A 27,142-nucleotide genomic window follows, 5' to 3' on the forward strand; every position below is an offset into this window, starting at 1 on the left:
GGCCTGGATTCCTGGGTCTGAGGGAGGAGGGGGCTGGACGCCGTAAATCCTGACTTTGAGGAAGGAGGGGATGGGGGCGGAGCCGGACTCCTGGGTCTGAGGGCGGAGGGGGCCGGGGCCAAGCTGCCAGGCTTGGGGCCTTCCTGGCAACGCCCCCACCAAGGGCCGGGCTTCGTGGACCAGCCCCTATTTAATGGTTCTGCTCCACGGCCTCACCCGACTTTGGAGGTGGGAAGAAGCACAGAAGAGCGACAGGAAAGACAGACAGAAGCAGAATGGCAACGGGAACGCGTTATGCCGGGAAGGTGGTGGTTGTGACAGGGGGCGGGCGCGGCATCGGAGCCGGGATCGTGAGAGCCTTCGGTGAGTAGGGGTCTGGCTGCTCAGGAATAGTGAAGCCTAGCAGACGAGGGACCCTGGGAACTAGTGGGCGTGGGATCTTCAGTGCTGGAGCCAACGTTCTTATTAAAACCCATTTTGAGATGCTAATGAAGGGGTAGGCAGTATAACCCTGGGGCCTGAGCTTTTGGCGGGTCTCCAGAAATGGTTATTCCCTTTCTCTGGGTCTCAGTTATTATACCTACAAGGTGGGTGGTTGGGGAATGGCGCTTGCGGGTTTGGGGTTTATTCTGGAACCAAGGATGGGGGACTCAGGAACCCCAGCAGGCACCTGGAGTGGCCAGGGAGAATATGTGTCAAGTTTTCTGCCCTTTGCTCTAGAGGATCATCATGAGACTTTGGGGTCACGAGGGGAACGTTCGGGAAGATGGGCCCCCATTCCAGGTGGCCACAAGAGGGCAGCAGAGGCCTTTGCCAGAGTCTGTGCAGGGGGTGCTAATCTTTTCTTCCATTCTCAGTGCAGAGCGGAGCCCAAGTAGTATTCTGTGACAAAGATGGTGAGTGTCCCTCAGTCCTCACCCCCAACCCCCTCCTTCCTCAGACCCAGGAGTCCAAACCCCTAGCCCCTCTTCCCTCAGACCCAAGAGTCCTGGCCCCCAGCCCCCTCCTCCCTCAGACCCAGGCATCCAGGCCTCCAGCCCTTTCCTCCCTGCAGAGTCAGGGGGCCGGGCCCTGGAGCAGGAGCTTGCTGGAACTGTCTTTCTCCTCTGTGATGTGACTCGGGAGGAAGATGTGAGGGTGAGCTATTTTCATCCCTGTCTCATCCCAAAGGTTTAGGCTCAGCCTCATTTCCAAGCTTTCCCTGCTGGCCAGGTTCTGGGTCTCCTGGGAAAGTTCTTCTTTATCTCTCCCTACTTCAGGGTTTTTGTCATGCCTGTCACAGAGTCTTCGACAAAAAAACTCCTCACAGTGGACCTCCTTCCGGAAGAGTTTTCCTCTCCTGCCTCTGGGTGTCTAACCCTTCCCTTCAGTCAATGTCTCTCTGATATGTGCCCTCTGTCCCCCACCCCGCTGAGCTCTCTGCTGTGTGAATATAACCCGCCCTCTGGTCTCTGGCAGCCCTGGCTTCCTGTCTCCTCTTCTCCTGCCATGCTTGGTGATTTGGGGGAGTCCCCTCTCAGCTGTGATCCAGCTTCCCGCTCCCCACCTTGCTTTTGGGAGTCCAGGCTGGGTGCCCGGCACTGCTCACTTACAAGACATCTTTGTCCCCAGACCCTCATTTCTGAGACCGTCCGCCGTTTTGGCCGCTTGGATTGTGTGGTCAACAACGCTGGCTACCGTGAGTTGTGAGGCCCACAGGCCATTCTCCGCTGCTGTCAACCCGGCTTCCCATCTCTTCCTCCCCCCATCTCAGTTTCCCCTTCATCTTCCCCATCCCCTTCTCTCTCCCTTTGGATGGGACAGTATAGCTTTGGGATTCCCCAGCTCCTGGGCTTACGTCCTGGCTCTGTTCCGTCCCTGCCGGGTGCCTCCAGACCCGTGCCCTCTCCTCTCCATGCTTCAGTTCCTATATTTCTAGAATGGGAATGGTGGTAACGATCATCATCATTGCAGAGTTGTTGTGAGCATTGAATGAGGTGAACTACTCAGCCTCGTAATTACCAGAACCATCTTGGGCAAACAGCTTCCAGAAATCTTGTGGTCTCAATTAGCTTATCCATGCAGTGACATGGATGGCCCTTCTCGTTGCTGATGACTATGAAGTTATCCTTATGCATGAAAGTTTATGGGTCTTAGTGTGGTGACTTGGAAGGGAGAATGCCATCAGGTTAATGACTACCCTTCCTAAGAATCTCTCCTGCTGGTATACCAGGGCTCAGAGAGGTGAACTGTTCATACTGAGGTCATACAGCAAAGCGGTGATCAAAGAGACACCCTCTTCTATTACCCTCCCCCTGCTTATTGGCTGGGCAACTTTAAGCAAGTGGCTCAACCTCTCTGGGCTGCATTTTCCACTTTAAATTGCTGTAAAGGTGAAAAAGATGGCGAATACTAGTCCATCCTTTCTCTCTGTGTACATTCAAGAGATATTTACTGAGCGCTTACTATGTCCCAAGTACTTTCCTGGGGATGGCGGAGTAGGCAGTGAATGAAACAGACAAAAACATTCTTGCTTTCTTGGGATTCACACACTCGAGGAAGGAAATAGGCAAGAAAGGATACAGTTATGTTTCCCCATTTGTGGTTTCCGTATTCATGAAATCACCAACTCACACACACAAATTTTTTTTTTTTGTAACACTAGCCTCAGTCCTCACTGCTTCCCAGGGATTTGCAGATTTGCATGGGGAGTGGTGAGAAAAGGCCTAGTTGCCCGAAGCACCTGTTCCCAGACCAGGCCTACCCCTGCCTGCTAGTCTGAGAGGATGGACCTGCCCTGGGGTCGTCTGGGTGATTTAGCATCCCAACTCTGGTAGCCTCCAGCTAATGGCTTAACACTTCTGATCCTTGTTTCCTTGTTTGCAAAATAAATAAATAGAGTGTCCTGGTAGGAGTTGTTTTGAGGATTTAAGGCTCTAATCTGATTTGCAAATATCTATTAAGTTTATGTATATACGGTGTCTACATACAGACAAATATATAGTGTCTTAGGGGTTCTAGAACAGAAGTGCCACAGATCGGGAGGGCTTAAACAACAAAGGTCGATCTCTCACAGCTTTGGAGGCTGGGAAGAGGAGAGGTCAGCAGATTCGTGTCTGGGGAGGGCCTGCTTCTTGCTGTATCCTCACAGGGTGGAAAGGACAAGGGGATCTCTTGGGTTTGTTTTCTAAGGGGGTCCATCCTTGGGACTTGAAAATCCCCCTGTAGACCTCCCCTCCAAGTGCCATCACATCGAAGGTTAGGATTTCAGTATATGAATTTGGGGGGTGCGGGGGACACGTTTGGTCCATAATATTTACATCTTATTACATAATAGGTCCTATTTCCCTTGGGAGCAGTGGATGAATGATCACTCATTCATTGTCATTGGAATTTTATAGAGCGTAATGCCTTGAATAACAGGATTGGCTGTATATACGAGTATGTCCGGTGGTGATAAAGGCTATGAATAAAAACAAAGTCAGCCTGCCTGGCTGGCTCAGTCAGGGGAGGCTGCGACTCTTGAACTCGGGGTTGTGATTTTGAGCCCCACGTTGGGCATAGAGCTTACTTCCAAAAACCAAATAAATAAATAAATAAATAAATAAAAAGATTAGGGTCTAGAAAATGGCAGGGGCTGTTTTCAACAGAGGATCCAGGGCGGATTCTCTGAAGATGTTTGAACAGCTCCCTGAGCAAGCCAGGACACAAGCTCTGGGTCCCTGGGAAAGAACAATCCAAGATTCCCTCAACTTTCTGGCTGCCGTCTTGTTTTCTTCCTCCCCTTGTCTTCTATCTTCCCAGATCCTTTTCTTCTGAACATTGATTTTTCTGTCTCTCTAACCCTAACCCCTCCCCACAATTCCTCCTATTTATTTTACAAATACGTTATGGGACTAAGTGTCAGGCACACATATGGACTCATGAAAAGAAAATCCTTTTAAGACTTTATTTTTTATCTTTTTAATTTAAATTCAGTTAGCCAACATAGAGTATAAGATTTTATTTTTAAGTAATCTCTACATCCAACGTGGGGGCTTGAACTTATAACCCCGAGGTCAAGAGCCACTTGTTCCACTGACCCATACAGCCAGGTGTGCTGACTTGGGAAATTTCCTTTTTTTTTTTTTTAAAGTAGACTCCATGCCCAACATAGGGCTTGAACTCACAACTCTGAGATCAAGACCTAGGATCAAGTGCTGTACCCACTGGGTCACTCAGGTGACCCCAGATTTGGGAAACTTCTAAGCCTGAGAGCAAAGTGTCATCCTCCTTCTGTAGATAGAGAGGCTGAGGCACAGAGAGGCAAAGTGACTTGCCCAGAGTCACACAGCCAGGAAGTGGCAGGGGCTCATATCGGAACCCAGGCCCTCTGGCTGGAGGCGGCTTTTTAATTCACTGTTATGCAACCTCCCTTCCTTTTCAGGATCCCTGACCCTCTTGTCTGTCCCCTGTCCTCCGCTGGTGCCCCTTCCTTGCCATATCTCTATTTATTCCCTGTTCTCTGTGTCACTCCCTCATTCTCTCCACCTCTCTGTCCCCCACCCTCAGACCCACCTCCGCAGTGGCCCGAGGAGACCTCTGCCCAGGGCTTCAGGCAGCTGCTGGAGCTGAACCTGCTGGGGACATACACCTTGACCAAGGTGAGGATCGCAGCCCTGGCTGCCAGGCCAGGGGGCCTCCTGATGGTGAGATTCTCAGATGCATTTTTTCTCGGAGCAGAAGTTTTCCTCTGCCTTGGTTTGACCTGACTCCAAAAGCACTCTGTTCTTTGCAGCAAGTAGGTGGGGGCAAATCCCTACATCCAGCCAAAGCTTAATTGTGTGGCTACTTGGCCCAGTCCCCTTAGGAACCTTCCAGAACATTCCAGAGTGCTATGCTGGTAGTGTTGGGGGATATTAGGAACAGGGGCGAAGTGTTGGGGCAGGGGATCCGTGATAGGTATTAACAGCTTTGCCACCCTGTGAAGAGCTCTGAAGAACGAAGAGCTTTTTTACCTCCCCCATCTTGCCCTCTGAATCCCATAAAGGTCTCCTGGTTAAGGGCCTCTCCTTCCCAAGCATACTTGCTTCTCTAGCACCAGTGTGCATGCACGTGCATATCTGTTCTCTGTAACAGCTTGCTTATTTTCATCAGAGCACATTTTAATTCATTCAACAATTATTTGCTAAGTACCCGCCGTGTGCACCCAGCAGAGGACAAACATCCTTGTTCCTGAGCAGCCAACAGACTGGTAGTGGGGGACAGGCAGTGAGCAAGTAAATAGAATATAATGTCAGGGAGTGATAAATGCTGGCCAGAAGGGTGATGGGTAAGTGTAAAGACTCTTTTAGAAAACTTTTTTTTTTTAAGATTTTATTTATTTATTTGACAGAGAGAGAGAGTGATCACAAGTAGGCAGAGAGACAGGCAGAGGGGGAGGGGGGAGCAGGCTTCCCACTGAACAGGGAGCCCGAGGTGGGACTCAATCCCAGGACCCCAAGATCACGACCAGAGCCGAAGGCAGACGCTTAACCCACTGAGCCACCCAGGCGCCCCCTTTTCTTTCTTTCTTTCTTTCTTTTTTTTTTTTTTTTAAAGTGGGCTCCTTGCTCCGTGTGGAGCCCAGTGTGAGGCTTGAACTCACAACCCTGACCTGCCTGAGATGAGACTGAGTGGAACACTGAACCAACTCAGCCATCAAGGCGCCCCTACGAAACTTTTTATTTTGACATTTTTTTTAAAGATTTTATTTATTTATTTGACAGACAGAGACCACAAGTAGGCAGAGAGGCAGGCAGAAAGTGAGAGAGGAGGAAGCAGGCTCCCCGTTGAGCAGAGAGCCCGATGAGGGGCTTTGATCCCAGGACCCTGAGATCATGACCTGAGCCAAAGGTAGACACTTAACCCACTGAGTCACCCAGGTGCCCCTTATTTTGACATTTTGCAAGCATACCCCAAAGCAGAGAGATTGTGGACTGAATTCCACACACCTATCACCCAGCAACCGTTAGCAACATTCTGTCATTCTTCCCATGGACCTCTTACTGTTTTCCTTACTTTGCTTTCCTTTACTGTTCTTTTTCTTTCTTTTTTGCTGGAGTATTTTATTTTTATTTTTATCATTTTTTTAAAAGGGTTTTATTTATTTATTTATTTATTTGAGAGAGCACAAGTAGGCAGAGCAGCAGGCAGAGGGAGAGGGAGAACCAGGCTCCTCGCTGAGCAGGGGGGTCCAATGTGGGGCTCATTCCCAGGACTCTGGGGTCATGACCTGAGCCAAAGGCAGCCACTTAACTGACTGAGTTAGGTGTAGGTATCCTTGAGTCAAGGATATGGGTGAGCCTGAGTGATCCAGCAGAGAACAGCCTGTGCAAAGGCCCTGGGGTGGGATTGCTCCAAGCGGAGGAGGAACAGCGAGAGGCCAGCACGACTGAAGCAGGGCAAGGGAGAGAGGGGAGAAGGTGAGAGCATAACGATGACGAAAGGGCCTAGAGCCTATCTGGCTTTATCCACCACACAGTACTTTGGCACTTGAACCTAAAGCCCACGGAGTGAGTGGCCATTAGTGGGAATCAGAGCCCTACCTCGGCTGAAGGCTGTCTTCGGAACAGGTGGGGGTGAGGGCGGAGGCAGTGGCCCCCGAGTGGTCCAGGCAGGAGGTGATTTGAATCCAACCAGGCCAGTGGCTGTGGATTGGTAGGGAAGCGTTCTGGTTCCCGATCCATTTTGAAGGTAGAATCGTTGGGATTTCCCTGTAGACTAGACGTGGGGGAGTGGACTCGAGAAAGAACAGAGTGGAGGTTTTGGTTTATTGGTCTCCCGCCCCTACTGCCAGCAACTGAGTTGCCATCCATTGCCACCGGGATACCCTTTGGGTGGGGGTGGGGTGCTTAGCCCACGTCCCCTTGCGATTCTTGGGTCTGGGGTGACGGGAGATGCCTGGAGTCATCAGTTGGGGGTTCACCAGCCTGAAGCTAGGGTAGATCGGAAAAGACATTGTAGACAGAGAAGGGAGGAGCCCCAGGAGTGGGCGGGCCTGGGTGGAATGTGGTCACCAGTGTGAGGAAGCTCAGGCACTGTTTTGTTTTCAGATTTTATTTATTTATTTGACAGATCACAAGTAGGCAGAGAGGCAGGCAGAGAGAGAGGGGGAAGCAGGCTCCCCGCCCAGCAGAGAGCCCGATGCGGGGCTCGATCCCAGGACCCAGAGATCATGACCTGAGCCAAAGGCAGAGGCTTTAATCCTCTGAGCCACCCAGGCGGCCCTCAGGCACTGTTTTTGAGGTCACACCAGAGTTCCAGGTGAAATGTTTCTGGGCATTTGGGTGCCCTTGTTCAACCCATGAACGCTCACTCCTAGCCCTCACTTGTGTTCACCTGTATATGGTAAGACATATACCACAGCCCACAAAGAGGGTATATATCTAATTAAATATTATATACGTAATTATTATATAATCTTTCAGTGCCCAGTATTTATTTTTTATTTTTCTTAAAAGATTTTATTTGTTAGGGCGCCTGGGTTGTCAGTCATTAAGCCTCTGCCTTCAGCTCAGGTCATGATCCCAGGCTGGGATCGAACCCCATATTGGGTTCCCTGGTTGGCTAGAAGGCTGCTTCTCCCTCTCCCACCCCCCTGTTTGTGTTCCTTCTCTCGCTATGTCTCTTTCTGTCAAATAAATAAAATCTTTATTTAAAAAAGACATACGAGGGGCACCTGGGTGGCTCAGTGGGTTAAGCCTCTGCCTTCGGCTTAGATCATGATCTCAGGGTCCTGGATTAAGCCCTGTATCAGGCTCTCTGCTCAGCGGGGAGCCTGCTTCCCCCTCTCTCTCTGTGTCCTTGTGATCTCTCTCTGTCAAATAAATAAATAAAATCTTTTTTAAAAAATTAAAAAAATAAAAAAGACATGGGAATTCAAAAAAAAATTTTTTAAGATTTTGTTTATTTATTTGATACACCTCGGTTTTCTCCTGTGAGAAATGAAGCTTATCATGGCATCTCATTCACTGGGTTGTTCCTGAGAATTGTGTGAGGATAAAATACCCATAAAGCCCTTAGAACATGCCTGGCACAGTTTACTATCTGCACATTCTTATGGCTTCTCGTGAACTTTGCCCCATTCTGTTTCCAGTAATCTACCCCACTCAGGTCAAGCTCACAGAAATATACATGGGGCAGATGAAACTTGGCAGAAGTAGAAGGGAAAAGGTGAGCTTTAAGCTGAATCCTGAGTGGGAGGAAGGGAAGTGGAGAACTAGGCCAAAGAGTGTTTCATTTACCAAAAAAAAGACTGTGCAAATGTCCTGGGGATTGTAATCACCCAGATGTGTTTTAAGAATAAGAGAGGCTTGGGGCGCCTGGGTGGCTCAGTGGGTTAAAGCCTCTGCCTTCGGCTCAGGTCGTGATCCCAGGGTCCTGGGATCGAGCCCCACATCGGGCTCTCTGCTCCGCAGGGAGCCTGCTTCCTCCTCTCTCTCTGCCTGCCTCTCTGCCTACCTCTGATTTCTGTCTGTTAAATAAATAAAATCTCTAAAAAAAAAAAAAAAAAAAAGAATAAAAGAGGCTCATCTCCCATCCACGCCTCTAGCTTAGCAATTAGAAGCGTTTTATTAAATTGTTTTATCCATTGCCTTCTGCCACCTCCTACCGAGACATCCTATAATTTCATCAGTAGGAACTTCACAAATACTACCAATAATTTAAATGTTTACTTATAGTTATTGACATAGTTTAAGACTCATATAATCTTGTCAGAATAGTACAGAGAACGCCTGTATACCCAGACTCCTCGTTGCTCATATTGTACTCTGTTTGCTTTATTTTTCTGCCTCTTGGTTTGACGGTAAATTGCAGGCGTCCATTCATGTCTCCTAAGGTGTCTGATGTCCATTCACCCCCCCCAAATCTGGGGAATATTTCCTAAAAACAAGAACATTCTCTCATGCAGTCACAGTAAGATTAACATTGACACCGTGGTCTTGGGTAATCCAGAGTTCTTATTCAGATTATTAGAATTCTTTTTTTTAAAAAAGATTTTATTTATTTATTTAGGAGAGAGAGGGAGCAGGGGGAGAGGGAGCCCGATGCAGCACACCATCCCAGGACCCCGGGATCATGACCTGAGCCCAAGGCAGATGCGCAACTGACTGAGTACCCAGGCGCCCAAATTTTATTTTTAAGTAATTTCAGGGTGGCCTTCCCAGTGTAAGTGAAAAATGAATAGCATTGACTAGAGAGTGGGGTAAGGTGGTGGGGGTTGACTCTCCAGGCTGGGAGAAGAGGGGAGGAGATCCAGACGTACCATAGTCCAAAGGGGTCCTTGATGTGGCTACAACTGAGGTCCAAGTGTTCCTAGCAGAGGGAACAGCTGATGCGAAGGCCTGGCCTTCGAGAGCCACAGAGGCCACAGAAGGCTGGGCACTGTGGAGAGGCTGAGTCCTGCAAGCCAAGGGGTGAGGAAGACGTTGGGGGAGCAGATCATATGGGGACCCGAGGGCCATGCTGAAGTGTCTGGTCTTCCTCTCAAGTGCAATAGGGAGCCGTGGAAGGTATTTGAGCAAGGAAGCGATGTGATACCATCAATACTAACAGATTGTGGGGCGCCTGGGTTGCTCAGTTGGTTGAGCTTCTGACTCTTGGTTTGGCTCCGGTCATGATCTCACAGTCATGAGGTCGAAGCCCCTGCTGGGCTCCGCACTAGGTGTGGAGTTCCACCACACATGCATGCATACCCTCTCTCTTTTGCTCTCTTTCTTTCAAAATAAATAAATAAATAAAATCTTTTAAAAAATGCTAACACGGGCGCCTGGGTGGCTCAGTGGGTTAAGCCGCTGCCTTCGGCTCAGGTCATGATCTCAGAGTCCTGGGATCGAGTCCCGCATCGGGCTCTCTGCTCAGCGGAGAGCCTGCTTCCCTCTCTCTCTCTGCCTGCCTCTCCATCTACTTGTGATTTCTCTCTGTCAAATAAATAAATAAAATCTTTATAAATAAATAAATAAATAAATAAATAAATAAAATAAAAAAAAAATAAAAAATGCTAACAGAGGGGCGCCTGGGTGGCTCAGTGGGTTAATCCTCTGCCTTCGGCTCAGGTCATGATCTCGGGGTCCTGGGATCGAGCCCTGCATCGGGCTCTCTGCTGGGCAGGGAGCCTGCTTCCGCCTCTCTCTCTGCCTGCCTCTCTGCCTCCTTGTAATCTCTCTCTCTCTGTGTCAAATAAATAAAATCTTAAAAAAAAAGCTTTAATAAAAAAAATGCTAACAGATCATTAATATTAAGAGATCACTCAAGGGGCGCGCCTGGCTGTCTCAGTCAGTAGGGCACCCGATTCTTGATCCCAGGGTCATGAGTTCGAGCCCCATGTCAGGGGTAGAGATTACTTTAAAAAAAAAAAAATCACTCTGGCTCTTGTCTGCAGAACAAATCAGAAGACAGAGTGTGGCAGTGGGAAAACCAGTATTAGGAGACTGGCATTTGTGCAAGTAAAAAGAGGTGGCCTTCACAGCCTCATATCGTCTGGCCCTGGTTCCTCCTCTGATCTCTCCTCCCACCACTGTGACCTTGTGCCAGCGCACCAGCTCTGTCCTGCCTCAAGGCTTTGCACATGCTTTTCCTTCTGCCTGGCCCAGGTCCAGGCTTCTTCAAGACCTCCCCACAGTTCATATCTGGGTTTGCAGCTGCACCCAGCCCAACACTCCCATTCCCCTCATCTTGCTCTACTTTCCCTGACCACACTCTAGCACATTCCATTATACTCTTTTATTTGTTTATTGCTGCTTCCTCCCCAGATCTTGGGCTCTGTGAGGACAGAAGTTTTGGTCTTGTTTCCTGTGGTATCCCTGTTGATGTACCACAGTACCAGGCACATACGAGGTGTTCCGTTAATGTTTGTTGAATGAATGAGGGGGAGACAATTGTAGAGATTCTGGAGGTCCTTAGATCCTTAGAAGGCACAATGGCCAGGGCTTGATGAGGGATCATTTGAGAACTTAGGGAGAGGGAGGCTCCAGAAGGCTCTCACCTCTCTGGCTTGATAAGCTGGATGTGAGTAGACCCCAGGTCTGAGGCTGGAAATCAGGAAGAAAGGCAGATTCTAGGAGGAGACAACGGAGTGAGTTTTGTCCTGGAGACTTCAGAGATGGAGGGACCCAAAGGTGGCAGGGGAGCTCCAGAAGGTGGTTCTAAGGGAGACTTAGCATACACTGATGGGAAACCAGCAAAGCAGGGGCTCCCCTGGCAGATCTCAGGGAGAAGCAGACCCAGGAACCCCAACATTTAGGAGAAATGGAGTCAGGCCAGAGCAAGGCTGCAGGCTCCCTGGGACAGTCAGGCGTCCGAAGGGAGGGAGGGCGAGAAGGGAAGGGCAGGCCAGTAAGATTCCAGTGCATCCTTGATGTGGCTACTCTGAGGAGGTGCTAGGTGACCTTGGAGGTGGGGTTTGGGCTATGAGCCAAAGAACGTGTGTGGGAGGGTTGAGAAAAGGACCGCAGGGAGTGTGGGACAAATATTTATTCAGTGCTAGCTGTGTGCCCAGTGCTAGGAGAAGGGTGGCGAATGACCCATATCATGCAACCTGTGCGGTCCTTAGGGACCTCACGGTTGCAGGGTGGGGATGGGGAGGGAGTTATAAGGCTGGGCAAGAAGAAGGTTTAGGAAAGAAAAGGCAGGGGTGTCTGGGTGGCTCAGTCATTAAGCATCTGCCTTCGACTCAGGTCATGACCCCAGCATCCTGGGATCGAGCCCTGCATCAGGCTCCCTGCTTCTCCCTCTCCCACTCCCCCTGCTTCTGTTCCCTTTCTCAATGTGTGTCTCTCTCTGTCAAAAAATAAATAAAATCTTTAAAAAAAAGAAAAAAAGGAAAGAAAAGGCAGGGGCAGTACCTGGAGGAGGGGAGGCGCAAGGCCCAGGCTGAGGGAGGACGGTTCCAAGGTCAATAAGGGGGAGGAAAGAAAGGAATGGGGGGGCGATGGGAGGGAGTCAGTCCCCGGGGAGAGGTTGGAGGAGTCAACCCCCCTAGTGCCTACATAATGATGGCACTCGTGCTCATATTATCTTAAAGTTCTTTTTTTTTTTTAAGATTTTATTTATTTATTTGACAGACACAGATCACAAGCAGGCAGAGAGAGAGAGAGAGAAGGAAGCAGGCTTCCTGCTGAGCAGAGAGCCCGATGTGGGACTCGATCCCAGGACCCTGGGATCATGACCTGAGCTGAAAGCAGATGCTTTTAACCCACTGAGCCACCCAGGCGCCCCTATCTTAAAGTTCGTAAGACTTAGATTGTCAGAAATTCTTTTTGTGGTTGTGGGTTTTGGTCTCTGCTCACTGTGGGTGGAAATACTGGCTCTGACAGTTGTCACATGACCCTCAGAGCCTCGGTCACCTGTTCAGTCTCCTCACCTGGAAAAAGGAGCTATGGACATCCCTTCTAGGATTGTCCTGAGGATTAAATGAACTAATCTGTGTGAAGAGCTGACAACAGGGCCAGGCACATAATAGATAAATTCAGGGGCACCTGGGTGGCTCAGTCAGTTAAACGCGTCTGCCTTCAGCTCAGGTCAGGATCTCAGGTTGCAGGGATGGAGCCCCGCATCCAACTCTCCGCTCAGCAGGGAGTCTGCTTCTCCCTCTGTGCGCTCTCTCTCTCTCTCTCAAATAAATAAATCTTTAAATTAATAAATAGGATGGTCAGGGTTGGCCTCATTGAGAATGTGACATCTGAATGAGATTTGGAATTGTTGAGGATCTCGGTTTACCCAGGATTGTCCCAGGTGAGCCATGAAAGTGAACTGAATATCCCATGTCCCCAGGAACCCTTCGGTGCTGGGCAGATGAGTGACTGGTCACTCTAGGAATGAGTCCCATGTGTATCAGAGCAAAAGTACTCCAGACGGAGGAAACCACAAATGCAAAGGCCCTGAGGTTGGGACACGCAGGGTATGTTTGAAGACATGGTCCTCAGAAAAGGTGAAGGCTGTTTTTGAAGGGAGCAGAGAAAGTTTAAAATTGCTGGTGGGGTGACCCAGAGAGGGAGGGAATTTCAATTCCCACTCTGGAAACCCCCAGGGGAGCCTGCTTGCATTCATTAATATTTAGTGGCAGGAACAGGTCTTGACCGGCCAGCTCAGCTGTCAAAAGAAAGTGAGGGGAAGGATAGGATTTGAATTTATTCAAGGTCATGAGTAGTGAAAGAGCTGAGAGACAGAGGAAGGGAGGAGAGGGAGGAAGAATTAGTTTAGGGACCTCTGGAGAGCCAGAGAGTTGCAGGGGAGAAGCTGGTAAAAATGGGTGCATTTCCTGAAGGTCTCCCACATTACGTTCTGACCACAGAGTTCTCCCTAAAGTTCAGAGAGACTATCTTCCCCTTATGGATAAAAGAGCTTCCTCCCATTTTTGCAAAATATACAGCCATCTTGCATTTTCCTGTCTTGATCTGGACACGAGTTAGAGTAACATACAAAGACCTAGAGGGGGGAGACAGAGACCTAGAGAAAGGGGGGCAGGCCGGGCTGGGGTGGGGAGGGAGGTCGGGGAGAGGGTGAGGGACACAAAGGGGAGGGAGGGAGGTAGGAGAGGAGACATGGAGAAAAATGCCTTCCAGACATGGAGGGACTCCTTAACCAGACCCGGAGACCCTGGGGCAAACCGGTGAAGGCCCTCTCTGGAGTTCTAGAATGCTGTCCCCACTAGGCACTGCGATCCGCTAGTGAGCGTGCCAGGGCAATGGCCATTGACCCAAGCAAGCATCAGGATGTGTTTTGGTGTGGCTGGTGGAACCAAGGGGCCGCGTGGCTGACGTTGCCTTCTGTCTCCCCAGCTTGCCCTACCCCACCTGCGGAAGAGCCGGGGGAACGTTATCAACATCTCCAGTCTGGTGGGGGCCATTGGCCAGGTCCAGGCGGTTCCTTATGTGGCCACAAAGGTACCCTGCCCCTTCCTTCACTCCCTGCTGGGCCCTCCAGTTACCTCAGCCCCGAGGCATGACTACTCTGTTCTCATGCCCCAACTTGACACCCGCTGCTGGAGGAGAGAACAGGAGGAACCTTCTCTTCCCTGAACTGAACTTTGCTTCCAAATCATCTTCTGCAGGGGGCAGTAACAGCCATGACCAAAGCCTTGGCCCTGGATGAGAGTCAATATGGCGTCCGGGTCAACTGGTGAGCAGCTCTAGCTGGGGGGGGCTGGAAGTGAGCCCCAGAGGCCACGCTGGTGGCACCCATCCCTGACCCCCTCTTCTCCCTTCCTCAGCATTTCTCCAGGAAACATCTGGACCCCACTGTGGGAGGAGCTGGCAGCCTTCACGCCTGACCCTGCCGCCACAATCCTAGAGGGCACCCTGGCCCAGGTAGGGGTGGGTGCCCCGTCCAGGTGCTTTGGGAGTGGCTTAGGGCAAGGCAGCCAGACCAGGTGCTTCACGTGTTCTCCTTTGCCTCCGGTCTCTCCCCAGCCCCTGGGCCGCATGGGCCAGCCAGCCGACGTGGCGGCCGCTGCCGTGTTCCTGGCCTCGGAAGCCAATTTCTGCACCGGGATTGAGCTGTTTGTGACTGGGGGTGCAGAGCTGGGGTATGGGCGCAAGGCCATTCCGGGCACCCCCGTGGAGCCCCCCACCATCCCTTCCTGATTTCCTAAATTTCCACGCGGGCCTTCCTGATTAGGACTCCCACCCCAAACTCAGTATCCCAGATTTCAGCTTCTACCATCTACAGACCCCAACTCTAGACATTAACTCCACTTACCAATGTGCCAAACCACCCCGCGAATTCCCATAAAACCAGTTTGCAGCCAGGAGAAGGAGGGTATCACGACAATTATTTCCATCCTCGAGTTCTGCCACTCAAGGACGGCGTCTGCGCTCCCAGTCCCAGGTGTTCCCACGCGTAGCCTCGACCTGAGGGACTACAACTCCCGGCAGGCCTTGCAGCAGGCTCCTGGGGAGGTATTGCCGGTCGGCTTTACCCTAGCTAATACAAAGGCCCGCAGGGAAGAAAAAATTAAACCCTATTAGGAGATAATAGTGGAGGTGAAACAAAAGGGCCTCCTCGTTATTCTAGGTCCTTAAGGGAATGGAGTTTTGAGCTCGCTGGCTGTGGAATAGGAGGGTGGCGGGTTCCAGAAGTTCTGTGGGAAGCAGCAGCAAGGGTTGAGAGTCCTTTGGTCAGAGGGAGGAGGGGCTGGGATCCTGGACTCCTGGGTTTGTGGGAGGAGGAAACATGGGGCGTGGACTCCCCAGTTAGGGAAGGAACGTACCCTGGATTCCCTCAGGGGCGCGGGGCCCAGTTTGGGTTGAATCTCCCCAGTGGGGGGGTGGGGGGTGGGGCCGTATGACTGCTGCGGATTGGCCGCTTCAGAGGGTGTGCGGCAACCGCTGATTGGCTGCGGCGGGGGTGGGTGCGGTCGTGGCTACCACGCCCCCTCGGGCTCCAGGCCAGGTTGTGCGAGAGGGAGACTGGGGCATAGGAAACCAAACTTGGTGAGACTTTGTGCGGGAAGGCTGGCAATTTGCCGAGGCCTGTGGGGTGTTAGGGCTGGGTGACAGTGACCCGGGGACAGAATTCGGGGCAGAATATCCCAGAGTAGAATTATGCAGGCACAGTGGCCCAGGAATCGGAGTTTGAGGACCCAACAGGAACAAGATTTTGGTTCTTGTAATCCGGATGCAGGAGTTGGGGGAATCCTGACCTCAGGAGGTTTTGGGGCCACAGTGACCGAGGAGTTCGGTATAGGGGGCACTGATGCAGGTTTGAATTGCTAGGGATTAGAAGGATCCTGATGAGCTGTAATTAGCAACTCTGCCCCTGGGGGTTCTGTCACTGGGGAGACACTCACAAGGAGGCATAACCAGCTAATCCTACCCTAGGGGCTCTAGGGGCTGTCCTTAGAGGCTCACTCATGCGTTGGTGGGTTAAAATTTTTCTGGTCTCACTGATGGGACTGGAACCATGTGTGTTGTATCTTTTCTAAAAATGATATTTATTTACTTATGGTGGGGAGGGAGAGGGAGAGAGACAAGCGGATTCTGCGCTGAGCAAAGAGCCAGCGACGGCCTGGCTTCTATCTTTTGATCCCGATAGCATGACCTGAGCTGAAATCAAAAGCGGGAGCCTTAACCGATTGAGCCACCCAGGCATCCCTATTTATTTCAGGTATTTATTCATTCTAGAGAGAATGAATATGTGAGCGTGGAAGAGAGGCAGAGGGGGGAGGAGAGGGAAAAGCAGAGAATCACAAGCTGACTCTGCGCTGTGTGGGACTCGATCTCAGGACCTTGAGATCATGACATGAGTGGAAACTAAGAGTCTGACGCCTAACGGACTGAGGCACCCAGCTGCCCCATGTGTGTTGGATCTCTTAAAAAGTTATAAAGAATACGCATACATTTTCTCCTTGGAAGGAAAAACTATATTCCAACTGGGGGGCTGACTGCGACCCCTTCATCCATCCCTATGTGCCACCCTTTTCAGAGGCCTTCTTCCAGGGTCCCTTTCCTTTTCATTCGCATGCTATATGCGCCCGCCACAACACTTACAGCAAAGCACTCTCTGCCTTATCACCAAGGGATGGAGACACGCAGACTTTCCAGTTCTTGGTCTTTTAGCTCTTACCTCAGGCTGCTTATCCTCGTTAGGGTTCCGTGACAGTACCTATTAAAATGCATTTAAAACAAACAAAAAAAACTTCATGCACTGTCTTGCACAGCGATCGTGTGGCGGGGACAGAATCTGGGTGGGAGCTTGAGAGGAGGGTGCATGTCCACCTACTCCCCTAGCCCCGCTGATTCCAGCGCATGCGCCCTCTGGCAGGACCCAGCACCCCATCCGCGCCCTATAATTGGGGCGGCCTGACCCGCCTGCCGCGTAGGGCAAGCAGCCCTCCAGCGGGAGGGGGCGTGAGCGGGGCGGGGCCGGAACGTCTTTCTCCCGGGCCGCGCCCCGGGCGGGCACAGTTACCCGCCGCACCGACCATGGCCGCAGCCGCACTGGGACAGGTGGGTTCGCGGCCCGGGACCGGGAAAACGGGAGAGGAGGTGGGGAGGCGGGGGAGGCCCACTTCCGGGTGGACCACTAGCTCCCGGCCCCGTCCGGCTTCGCGCCCCCGGCGCTCGGGTTCCGCTGCGGAGCGCCGAGAAGGAGGGGGTCTTTTGGAGAGGAGCACGAGGCTTTAAGGGCGAGGGAGGTGGAGGGAGGTAGTTGGTGGGACGGGGCCACCAGCGGGAGGTGCGAGGGAAACACGGAAGAGGGTTCAGTAATGGGACAGGCTGGGGCCGGTGGGGGTTAAGGAGGGGGTAACCGCCAGCCTGTGGGGGCGCCGGGGTAAGACGCCCCGAACTTCTGGGGTGGGATGAAGGCGCGGATCTCAGGTCCGGACTGGGAGTTGGACCCACGGCCCGGTTCTCTTGAACAAGAAGTTAAGATGTATGCGGACTGTCCCTGCAAGCTCTCCTCCAGAGCTGCGCATCAGCGTTCCAGCTTCCCGCTGTCCCAGAGATGGGTCCTCCCGGTCCCTTCTGACCCCGAAGAGGTCGACCCGCAGAGTTTCGGAGAGTGGGGTTTTACAGCACAGTTTCTCCGCGAGGAAGGAAACGCTAACAGCTCGCAGAAGGGATCTGTACAGCCGTGCCCGGCGGCACCATCCCACTAGGAAAAGGGGTGTTCGCGTCCTGTTCCGCTCCTGCCCCGCCCCGGGACTCCTGCCCTAGCTTGAACGAGAGCAGGGCCCATTGTTACTGTTCTGAGTTTTGGGGTGACTGACGCTGGGCTATCCCTGGGACCATCTGGGCTCTGATGGTGCCACTCCGGGGCGGCGGTGGGAGAGTCCCTGGCAGTTTGGTGGAGTCTTCAGCTGCTGTGAGGCAGTCTTGGTCTGCGATGGGAGAGTCCTGGGTTATCATGGGACAGATCTACTTGTGATGGGATCGGTCCTGGGCCATGATGAGGACAGTTTGGGGCTTTGACTGGGACTGTTTGGAGCTGTAATAGGGACATTCCCCGGCTGAGACAAAGGATAGCACTGCATTACCAGGGGGACCCTTCCTGGGCTGTGATGGGGGCACAGTCCTGAAGCATGAAGGGCAGTGCTGAGCTATGCAAAGACAGTGCTGGGCTCTGATGGTCACATCCCTGTTGAGAGGACACCCCTGGATTGTGCTGGGGACAGTCCTAGGCTGTAATGAGACCCCAGGAGGTTCCATCACGTTGCAGAGCCCTACTTTGTGCCTGTCCCCTTCCCTCTCCCCTTCCCTGTTTTTTAATTCAGCCCATTTTTTTTTTTTTAATTCCGCCCAATCTTTTCACACTCTTTGTCCCAGTAGCCGGTTTACCATCCCCTGGACCCAATCCCATGGCATGGGGTGTCAGATGGTAGAGCCCCTTCCCTGAGCTGAGGTGAGACTCCCCCCCCCCACACCCCTACAGAAATGTCCTGGAAGGATAAAGTCAGCTTCTTCCAGGGCAAGAGGGTCTTGATGGCCAGGGGGACCTCCCAAGTGCGTGGTGGCCATTGCTGATTGTCAACATGGGCACTGCCTGGCTCTTTCTCTCTGCCCCGTGGGTGTGTTTTTCTGCCTCTCCCTTCTCTATCTCTTGGATATACTCTGTCTCTAAGCATCCCTGAGTTAGTTTCTTTCCAGGTGTTGGCATCGCTCTGTCTCTTTGTCTTTCCTCCTTTCTCTGGGTCTCCTTTCACTTTGTGCTCTCGCCTGAAGGCTGGTCTTTGTCTATTTACTTTCTCCTCCCTCAGCCTCTCTGTATCTCACCCTTGGCATTTGTCTAGATTTCTCCAGACTTGACTTAACCTGAGTTTGTCTCCTAATCTGTCTCTTGTATCAGTTTCTCTTTATGATCATATCTGCTTTGGCATCTTGTGTTCTTGATTTCTGTTCTCAGTTTTGTTTCCTTTTTTTTTTTTTTTTTTTTTAATTTTATTTTTAAGTAATCCCTCCACCCAACCCGGGGCTCGAACTCAGGACCCTGAGATCAAGACTCACCTGCTCTTCCAACTGAGCCAGCTACGCACCCGCCTCGGTTGTGTTTTCTATTTCTATGTCTATTTGTTTTCTCATTCTTGCTTTTCTCTCCCCCCGCCCCTTTTTCTTTTCCCCCATTCTGGCTTTTCCTGAGCGTTGCTCTCCTGCCCAGATACTGGCTGTCTGCCCTGGGTGTCTATCCTTTCTCTGTGCTCTGGGTCTCACTGCCAGAGTTGTGTGTGCTACACGGCGCCACCTAGAGGCCATGCCGCGGACCCACACTCTCATCCGCCCAGAAGCCCTTGGGCCCTGCACTATGGGGAACCACACCTCAGACTTCACGCTCCACAGACCGCATCGGCCCATGACTCACCTACTGACCGGTGACCGCTGCCATTCATGTTGGTTCTCGCTGACTGGTGTCTGCTCGCCCAGCTCACAGGGCAGGAAATGGCTCGGCTGTTCTGTCTGCACCAGCCTCAGGACCCAGCTGCTTTCCTGCCGGGCTGGGAAAGAGGTGTTGTGAGGTCAAAGAATACTGGGGAGAGGCCACTCTCATGGACAGACAGACTGGCTCTCCCTTGTTTGTCTCAGGCAGGCCACAGATGTTTCTGAGCAGGGTCTTTGTTAATGACTAGGATCACACCCCAGGTCCATGGGGCTGCCTCTCAGCCCTGGGATCTGAAGGGAATTGGGAGTTACTGGTGTCCAAGGTATGGGGCTGGGAGCTTAGGTAATCTGAGCCCAGTTGGTCTAATATCCTGAAAGAATAAGGACTTGGACTCCTGGATCTGAGACAGAAGGGGCTGGGGGCCTGGACTCCTGGGTCTGAGGGAGGAGGAGGCCAGAGGTCTGGACAGCAGGGTCTGAGGGACGAGGGGGCTGGGGGCCTGGACTCCTGGGTCTGAGAAAGGTGGGACCGGGGACTGATCTCCTGAGTCTGAGGGACGAGGGGGCTGGGGGCCTGGGTTCCTGGGTCTGAGGACGAGGTCAGAGGCCTGGACTCCTGGGTCTGAGGGAGGAGGAGGCCAGAGGTCTGGACAGCAGGGTCTGAGGGACGAGGGGGCTGGGGGCCTGGACTCCTGGGTCTGAGAAAGGTGGGACCGGGGACTGATCTCCTGAGTCTTAGGAAAGAAGGGCTGGGGCCTGGGTTCCTGGGTCTGAGGGAGGATGAGGTCAGAGGTCTGGACTCCTAGGTCTGAGGGAAGAGGGGGACAGGGGCCCAGCTTCTGGGTTCAGGGGAAATATGGCCTCTACATTCCTCACTTTTCTAATTCTTATCAGGATTTGGGTCCCCGGGGTAGGCCTTCACTTACCTGTGCACTGTGCCTCGCTGTCTTCTGTCTGAGCTGATCTCAGGGCTGGGGCCAAAGTTCCCAGGGGTGGGAGGTGCCTGTGTTTGACTTTGCCCTGGCTGGGAGGCAATGGGAGCTGATTCAGCCCTTGCTGGGGATTGTCCTTGTGAGGACAGGGAGGGGGCTTGGCCTCCTTCAGACTTTCTCCCACAAAGAGAAAGGGGAGTGGACTTGTCCAGGAACACGTGGTCCATCTAGAATGCACTGGGCCTTGGACAGATCAGGGCAGATGGGCCTCCCAAGTGTATGGTGGCAAAGTGCAGGTGCACCAGGGTCCCCTGCTTTCTCTACCTTTCCTGGCCTCACTGCTTTTCTTACTTTTGTCCCCATCCCCAGATTTGGGCCCGAAAACTCCTCCCTGCCTCTTGGCTTCTGTGTGGCCCCAGAAGATATGCCTCATCTAACTTCAAGGTGAATGGAGGGGAATGTACTTTTGGATCTCAAGATGGGACTAGGGCCAGGACTGCTGGGCCTGAGTGGGGGAGGGGGTGGGGGTTCAGGACTCTTAGGTTTGAGGAAGGGGTGGGCAGCTGGATTTGGGCATCTCCAAAAGGGTCCAGGGTCCAAAGGTGAAGGTGTTTGGCAATGGGGTCCTACTAGTCCGCTGTAAGGCTGTGGGAGAGATGAGATAGGGTATGTCCCAGAAACCTCTGGGGCTACAGGTCTTTTTTGTCTTTGGCTCTTAGCCCCAGAGGTTCATGGGAGTTGTAGTTTTTCAATTTGAAGTTGCGACCGGATTTCAGGATGCTTGGGTCCCCGTCTTTTCTCAGGCTGCAGACCTGCAGCTGGAAATGACGCAGGAGCCTCACCAGAAGCCTGACCCCAGCAAGCCCCTGGTGTTTGGGAAGATATTCACTGACCACATGCTGGTGGTAGAATGGAAGGAGGAGAAGGGCTGGGGCCAGCCCCGTATCCAGCCCTTCCAGAAACTCATGCTGCACCCCGCCTGCTCTGGCCTCCACTACTCGATGCAGGCATGGCCCCAGCCTCCCTCCCCGTCTCTCTGCATCTCTTCCTCCTTGCTGTGTCTCTCGCTGAGTCTATTTTTTCCTGGGCGTGCGCACTTCGTGTGTTTCTTCTTGCTCAAGATATGTTCCCTGAGGTCTCTTGTGTTCCAGGCCCCTTGCAGTGGGATGCCGGGGTCCCCAAGAAGAGCAGACCCAGTTCTTCTCCTCGAAAACCCCATGTTCGGGTTATAGCCCCAGGCAGTTGTGCCCTGAGGGAGGCCGCTGAGGCATTGTGGGAGCCAGAGCAGGCACCAATCCCACCTCTAACTTGAAAGGTGGTAGGGTCTCTTTCAGCAAAGAAAGCATAGGGTGTCAGTGGGACAGGGAGCCACCAGTACAAAGACACAGTACAAAGGAGAGCCCGGTGTTTCAGGGAATTGGGGGGTTGAATGCGATAGGGGAGGCTGAGGATGTCATCAGGGACCTCAGAGGGGCAGAGGGCTGGCACCTTGTCAGGAGGGCAGCCCCCTTTAGGGCGCTGGGAGCCATGGAGGGCTCTGATGAGGCATGGAGCAGGTCAGCTCTGGCTGTAGTGACCCCCCCTTAGGCTGATGGGAGGATGGGTTGGAGGGGAGAGCTGGAGCCACAGCCGGGGGAGGGACAGAAGGAAGGGTCTGGCAGGCTGGACAAGATCAGGGAATGGAGGGCCAAGCATGGCGCCCAGAGGTGTGGGCAAGGTGACCAGCTAGGCCATGGGGCTGTCCCCCTGTGGGGACTCCTCTGGAGATCGGCTTTCCCGAACTGGCTGAGGGGCCTTTGAGGGAAGATATCTAGGAGGCATTCAGGTGACGACTCAAAGCTATGGCTAGAAGCAGAGTCTTCCTGAGGCAGCTTCCGTGCTGACAAGAATTTGGATGAACATGTTTCAGCCCTTGTAACCGGTTTGCAGTGTCAGCTCAGGAGGCTGAGATAAGAGGGACCAGATCCTGTGAGGCCTCCAAAGCCAAGGTCAACAACAGGCTGGGGGTGCAGATCAACTTCGTGGGATTTTTTAATTGTTGTTGTTGTTGTTTTTACCTTTACAAATGTTTTGGGGCACCTGGCTGCCTCAGGCAGTGGAAAATGTGACTCTTGATCTCGGGAGTCATCAGTTGGAACCCCACAAAGGCTGTAGAGAGGACTTTAAAAATTTTTTTTAAAGTTTTTATTATGGGAAATTTCAAACATAAAAATAGAATGATATATAAGCCCCCCACCACCACCCTGCTTCATCAGCGAGCACCTGCAGGTCCCCATCTGGACTCCCATCTTCGTGCCCCACCTTTCTCTAAGATTTTGAAGCAAACCCTGGACTTTTCTGTATTTCACCCATAGCAACTTCAGTGCTTCTCAAGAATGCAAGGAATCTTTAATTTTTTTTTATTTTAAAGATTTTTATTTATTTGTCAGCAAGAAAGAGAGCACAAGCAGGGGGAGCCGTAGGCAGAGAGAGAAGCAGGCTCCCCATTGAGCAAGGAGCCAGAGGTAGGGCTTTTTCCCAGGACCCTGGGATCATGACCTGAGTTGAAGGCAGACGCCTAACTGGCTGAGTCACCCAGATGCCCCAGATTCTTTAAAAACAGAATTTGCAGGGGTACCTGGGTGGCTCAGTGGGTTAAAGCCTCTGCCTTCGGAGTCAGAGTCCTGGGATCAAGACCCTGGCACAGGCTTTCTGCTCAGCGGGAAGCCTGCTCCCCCCCCCCCTGCCTGCCTCTCTGACTACTTGTGATTTCTGTCTGTCAAATAAATAAATAAAATTTTTTAAATAAATAAATAAATAAAAGTATTTAAAAGGAAAAAAACAAAAACAAAAAACAGAACTTGCATGCCATCGCTCGCTGTTCCGGAGAAATCGGACCAGTAACACGGAAGGGATTTAAGCAGGGTGATCCCTCTGCATCTCTGGGAGTGTGTCTCCTGTCTTCTGGTCTCTCTCTGTCCCTCTCTGTCTCTGCCTTCTCCTCTTTCTCTCTGAGCTCAGCGGGTGATCTCTCTTCCAGTCTGTCTCTGCATCTGTGTCTCAGTCTTTGCGTATCAGACGCTGTTTCGGGATCTCTCCATGTGGCTCAGGGGTTCCCTGAGGTGGGGTTTGAGCTCCGTCCCCCACCCGCCCGTCCCCGCAGCTCTTCGAGGGCATGAAGGCGTTCAAAGGCAGCGACAAGCGCGTGCGCCTCTTCCGCCCCTGGCTCAACATGGACCGGATGCTGCGCTCGGCCCTGCGCCTCTGCCTGCCGGTGAGGGGCCCTGGCTGGCTCCAGGGAAGCAGGTTGGGGGAGGTGGGGGGGTAAGGGTGGGGGAGGGGGCTGACTCGTGGGAATCCTATCCAGGGTTTTGATAAGGTCGAGTTGCTCGAGTGTATCCGCCGGCTGGTGGAAGTGGACAAGGACTGGGTCCCTGAGGGCAAGGATACCAGCCTCTACATCCGGCCTGTGCTCATTGGAAACGAGGTGGGCTGGACTCCCTGACTTGGGGGGCGAGAGGGGGTTGGGTTTGGGGGCCTGGACTCCTGGGTCCCTGATGCCACCTTCCGCCCACCGCAGCCCTCCCTCGGCGTCACCCGCTCCTCGCAAGCGCTCCTGTTTGTCATACTCTGCCCCGTGGGCGCATACTTCCCCGGAGACGCCGTGGATCCTGTCTCCCTCCTGGCCGACCCAACCTTCATCCGGGCCTGGACAGGTGGGGTGGGTGACTACAAGCTGGGGGGGTAAGTAGTCCCTGCAGCAGTCCCTCCCCCAACCCTCCATATCCCCCTACTTGTCCGGGATGCTAGACATCCGAGACACTGGCTGTCGTGCTTCAGGTGTGGATCTGTGTCTTTTTTTTTTTTTTTTTTTTAAGATTTTATTTATTTGACAGCCAGAGATCACAGATAGGCAGAGAGAGGAAGGGAAGCAGGCTCCCTGCTCAATCTCAGGACCCTGGGATCATGACCTGAGCCTAAGGCAGAGGCTTTAACCCACTGAGCCACCCAGGCGCCCCTGGATCTGTGTCTTTGGATGTCAGTTGCCCTTCCTGTCTTGTTTCACGTGGCTGGGGACAGCTCTGCTTGCCCTTGGGAATGGGATGCTGTTGGCACTGTGGTGGGGGTGCCAGGGGAGGCTGTACTAAGTGCTATGGACACATTGGCTCAGAATTTGGCCGGGGGAGCATAAAAGTCAGTGGAGAAACCCTGATTGGTCACCCGGGAAGCCTTCAGAAATGAAGTTTATTCTTAGCTCATCGGTGTCTCCCCTGAGCATGGAGGCTCGGCCAGCACCCCGCCCTCCCAACCCCAACACGCAGCTCTCCTAGTTCCCTGGTCCTCCAGTGACCACCATGCTCTGTGGGGGCTTCCTGTGGAAAGCCAGGAACCTTGGCTCAGCAGGGCAGGGAGGGTACCCCCCCAGGTGATCCAGGCAGGAGGTGGAGTGACGGTGTGTAGGGGATACCAAGTGTGGCCCCAGCTGGGAGATTCATACGGGTCCTTTCCACACACCTCCCTTGTGAGGCTCCCAGGGCCAGACCCTGTGCCCAGCAAAGCTGGGGACACAGATGAATCAGGTGTGGGCCCTGCCTTCCAGGGGCTCCCAGGCTAGAGGGCGCCCCAGTACCCAGAGCCCCGGGCGCTGTGATGGAAATGGCTGGGGCACTGCTCACTGTGATGGGGAGTGAGCCCTCAAGTGAGTCTGAGGGAGGAGCCGTTCCTGGTCAATCACGCTGCTCTCTGCCAGGAATTACGGGCCCACCGTGTTGGTGCAGCAGGAGGCGAAAAAGAGGGGCTGTGAACAGGTGCTCTGGCTCTATGGGCCTGACCACCAGCTCACCGAGGTGGGCACCATGAACATCTTCATCTACTGGACCCACGAGGATGGGGGTGAGCCCTTCCGTGACATCCCCCTCCCCCCCCCCCGGAAGTGGGTCTATCATAACTCCTAGCCGGCTGTGGGGGATGGGGGTGGGGTGGGGGGTGGGTTTGGGTGGTCTCTAAGAAGATGGGCGGGTATGCCCGAGGGCATGAGGTAACCCTCCAGCCCTTGAACTTGCCCCAGTGCTGGAACTGGTGACCCCCCCACTGGACGGTGTCATCTTGCCCGGAGTCGTCAGACAGAGTCTGCTGGACCTGGCTAGGACCTGGGTGAGGGCGCCGTGTCCTTGGCTGGAATGATGGGCTACTGCCGGGGGCGGGGCGGGGGGCGGGCGCAGAACTTCAGGAGGCTCCAGAGGGGGCTGTGACATCCCATCAGCACGTCTCTACTCCTGCTTCTCTCTGGGTGTCTGTCTCCTCGGGTGTCTTTGTCCCCGTGCCCTGGGAGGACAAGGCAGGGCTCTGCGGTGGGGGCTGGTCCTGGGCTCACGGGAATCGCCCGGCAGGGTGAGTTCCGGGTGGCAGAGCGGAAGATCACCATGAAGGAGTTGTCTCGGGCGCTGGAGGAGAGGCGGGTCCGGGAAGTCTTTGGCTCTGGCACCGCTTGCCAGGTCTGCCCTGTGAACCAAATCTTGTACCAAGGCAAGGTGAGGTGGGGCTGCCTTCGGAAACGGGAGGGAAGAAGAGGGGGTTCCCGGTCCTCACGGCATGGTCTTCTCCAGCATTTGCACATTCCCACCATGGAAAACGGGCCTGAGCTTATCCTCCGCTTCCTGAAGGAGCTGAAGGCGATCCAGGTGAGATGCACCGGCTAGGACGTGGGCTGGATGGGTTTGCTCCCCGGGAAGTTGCCGTCCCAGGAGCCTTTGGACTGGGAGCCCTCCTGCCCCGCAGTCCTAAGAGCCAATAGGCCCCTGCCGTGGGCCTCTGGGCCCCAGACCGAGTCACTCTACCTTTCCTGGGAACCTCTAAATGGTGACTCGAGAAATCCCCTTCCCTCCGCCCCTGTGGCTCATGGGTGTCCTTGCGGTGGGGACCCCTTCCCAGGGACCCGTGGGAGTTCGGGCCGGAAGCTCCGCGGGGAGCCCGTAGAGCCCTGGGCTTTCCCTTTGGCCTGAGAAATTTCCTTCCGCAAGTCCCTGGACCCTCGTGCCCCTCTGTGGCCCAGGAGTATTACCTCTCATAAGCCTCCGGAGGTGTTTCCATACATCTCGGCCGAGGTATCTTTCATGAGAACCTGTGGACTCCTTTCCTGCCATTCGACCTAGAACTGCCTTTCCTGTGAGGTTCTCTAATGTCCTGCGCATCGGGACTTAGAACAACACCTCTCCTCACTCTCCGGGACATCTCAGCCGAAAACGACTCCTTTTCCACCGAAAGCCTTTCAGGCCTTCCAGTAACTCTTTGCAGAACTCCATCTCCCTTAAGCCTCTGCGCCCACTCGGCCACGGTTCCCCTTCCCTACCGCTTGCGGGAAGTGGACTACATTTCCCATGAGGTCCCGGGGCGCACATCCGCAACCATTTAGCCTGGGACGCCGCCGGGCTTTCTGGAAATTGCAGTGTGACTTTCCTCTGACACCTCGCTTCTGTTGTCCCTCAGTACGGAGCAGGAGCCCACGACTGGATGCTGCCAGTGTGACGCTAGAGACTTAGCCCTACCTCTTCCCGGATCCACCCCCACCTCCGCGGCATCTAGTCCTCCACGGGTCCTCCCCTCCCTACCAATGACTCACCTGAAGTGCAATATGAAATAAAAGGCCGGAGGCTGCCGGGACGCCTGGGTCTCTGGCGCCCCCACATGGTCTTGACACTCCCAAAGCCATAAGGGTCAGACCCAGGCGTCTAGGCCCCAGCCCCGCCTCTCAGATCTTGGGGGATTTGGGCTCCCCGCTGCTCCGTGTTGTGGGGTCAAGGATACACTTTGACCCGACCCAACTCGCATCTCTCCGTTCTCAGACCGGATCTCCCGGTGCTGCTGTTGATTTTTTTCCCTTTTGCTGCAATTTTGAAATAAATGCCAAAGAACAAGCCA

At 53.3% G+C, this 27,142-nt stretch overlaps 2 protein-coding genes and 1 long non-coding RNA gene across 9 annotated transcripts; 2 read left to right on the forward strand and 1 right to left on the reverse strand.

Moving 5' to 3' along the window:
• The first annotated feature begins 32 nt into the window (after positions 1-32).
• Positions 33-14,749, forward strand: HSD17B14 (hydroxysteroid 17-beta dehydrogenase 14). Of its 2 annotated transcripts, XM_004767381.3 has the most exons (9): positions 33-363; positions 858-896; positions 1,055-1,137; positions 1,612-1,678; positions 4,531-4,622; positions 13,779-13,883; positions 14,051-14,118; positions 14,210-14,306; positions 14,409-14,749. In XM_004767381.3, exons 1-9 carry the CDS (start codon positions 276-278, stop codon positions 14,580-14,582), a joined length of 813 nt encoding a protein of 270 aa, XP_004767438.1. In that variant the 5' UTR covers positions 33-275; the 3' UTR covers positions 14,583-14,749. The 2 variants fall into 2 exon arrangements, with proteins under 2 accessions (XP_004767438.1, XP_004767439.1); XM_004767382.3 differs by lacking the exons at positions 1,055-1,137; positions 1,612-1,678.
• Positions 8,500-20,345, reverse strand: LOC106007320. 4 transcript variants are annotated; one of them, XR_006605813.1, is made up of 5 exons: positions 20,240-20,345; positions 19,297-19,429; positions 16,488-16,602; positions 9,266-9,402; positions 8,500-8,883 (listed from the first exon to the last, which is right to left on the reverse strand). It is a non-coding gene; the product is annotated as an uncharacterized LOC106007320 (long non-coding RNA). The 4 variants fall into 4 exon arrangements; XR_006605812.1 differs by lacking the exon at positions 9,266-9,402 and having other exon boundaries at positions 20,240-20,339; XR_006605811.1 differs by lacking the exon at positions 8,500-8,883 and having other exon boundaries at positions 8,890-9,402; positions 20,240-20,339.
• On the forward strand, positions 16,799-27,142 carry BCAT2 (branched chain amino acid transaminase 2). 3 transcript variants are annotated; one of them, XM_045077061.1, is made up of 11 exons: positions 16,799-16,946; positions 20,615-20,689; positions 21,049-21,252; positions 23,388-23,498; positions 23,592-23,711; positions 23,805-23,968; positions 24,975-25,117; positions 25,293-25,378; positions 25,615-25,755; positions 25,831-25,905; positions 26,711-27,142. In XM_045077061.1, exons 1-11 carry the CDS (start codon positions 16,923-16,925, stop codon positions 26,747-26,749), a joined length of 1,182 nt encoding a protein of 393 aa, XP_044932996.1. In that variant the 5' UTR covers positions 16,799-16,922; the 3' UTR covers positions 26,750-27,142. The 3 variants fall into 3 exon arrangements, with proteins under 3 accessions (XP_044932996.1, XP_044932997.1, XP_044932998.1); XM_045077062.1 differs by lacking the exon at positions 26,711-27,142 and adding an exon at positions 26,377-26,696; XM_045077063.1 differs by lacking the exons at positions 20,615-20,689; positions 21,049-21,252 and having other exon boundaries at positions 16,803-16,946.

This window comes from Mustela putorius, unplaced genomic scaffold, assembly GCF_011764305.1.
Source record: "Mustela putorius furo isolate JIRA1106 unplaced genomic scaffold, ASM1176430v1.1 tig00000196_pilon_pilon_pilon, whole genome shotgun sequence".
NCBI lineage: Eukaryota > Metazoa > Chordata > Mammalia > Carnivora > Mustelidae > Mustela > Mustela putorius.

Excerpts from the sequence above, each read along its gene's own strand:
- BCAT2 (XM_045077061.1), top strand. The coding sequence starts at position 16,923 with ATGGCCGCAGCCGCACTGGGACAG. Across the intron at positions 16,947-20,614 it reads CCGCAGCCGCACTGGGACAG|ATTTGGGCCCGAAAACTCCT; the intron begins GTGGGTTCGCGG and ends CCCCATCCCCAG. Across the intron at positions 25,906-26,710 it reads AGGAGCTGAAGGCGATCCAG|TACGGAGCAGGAGCCCACGA; the intron begins GTGAGATGCACC and ends GTTGTCCCTCAG.
- HSD17B14 (XM_004767381.3), top strand. The coding sequence starts at position 276 with ATGGCAACGGGAACGCGTTATGCCGGGAAGGTGGTGGTTGTGACAGGG. Across the intron at positions 364-857 it reads CGGGATCGTGAGAGCCTTCG|TGCAGAGCGGAGCCCAAGTA; the intron begins GTGAGTAGGGGT and ends TTCCATTCTCAG. Across the intron at positions 4,623-13,778 it reads GGACATACACCTTGACCAAG|CTTGCCCTACCCCACCTGCG; the intron begins GTGAGGATCGCA and ends CTGTCTCCCCAG.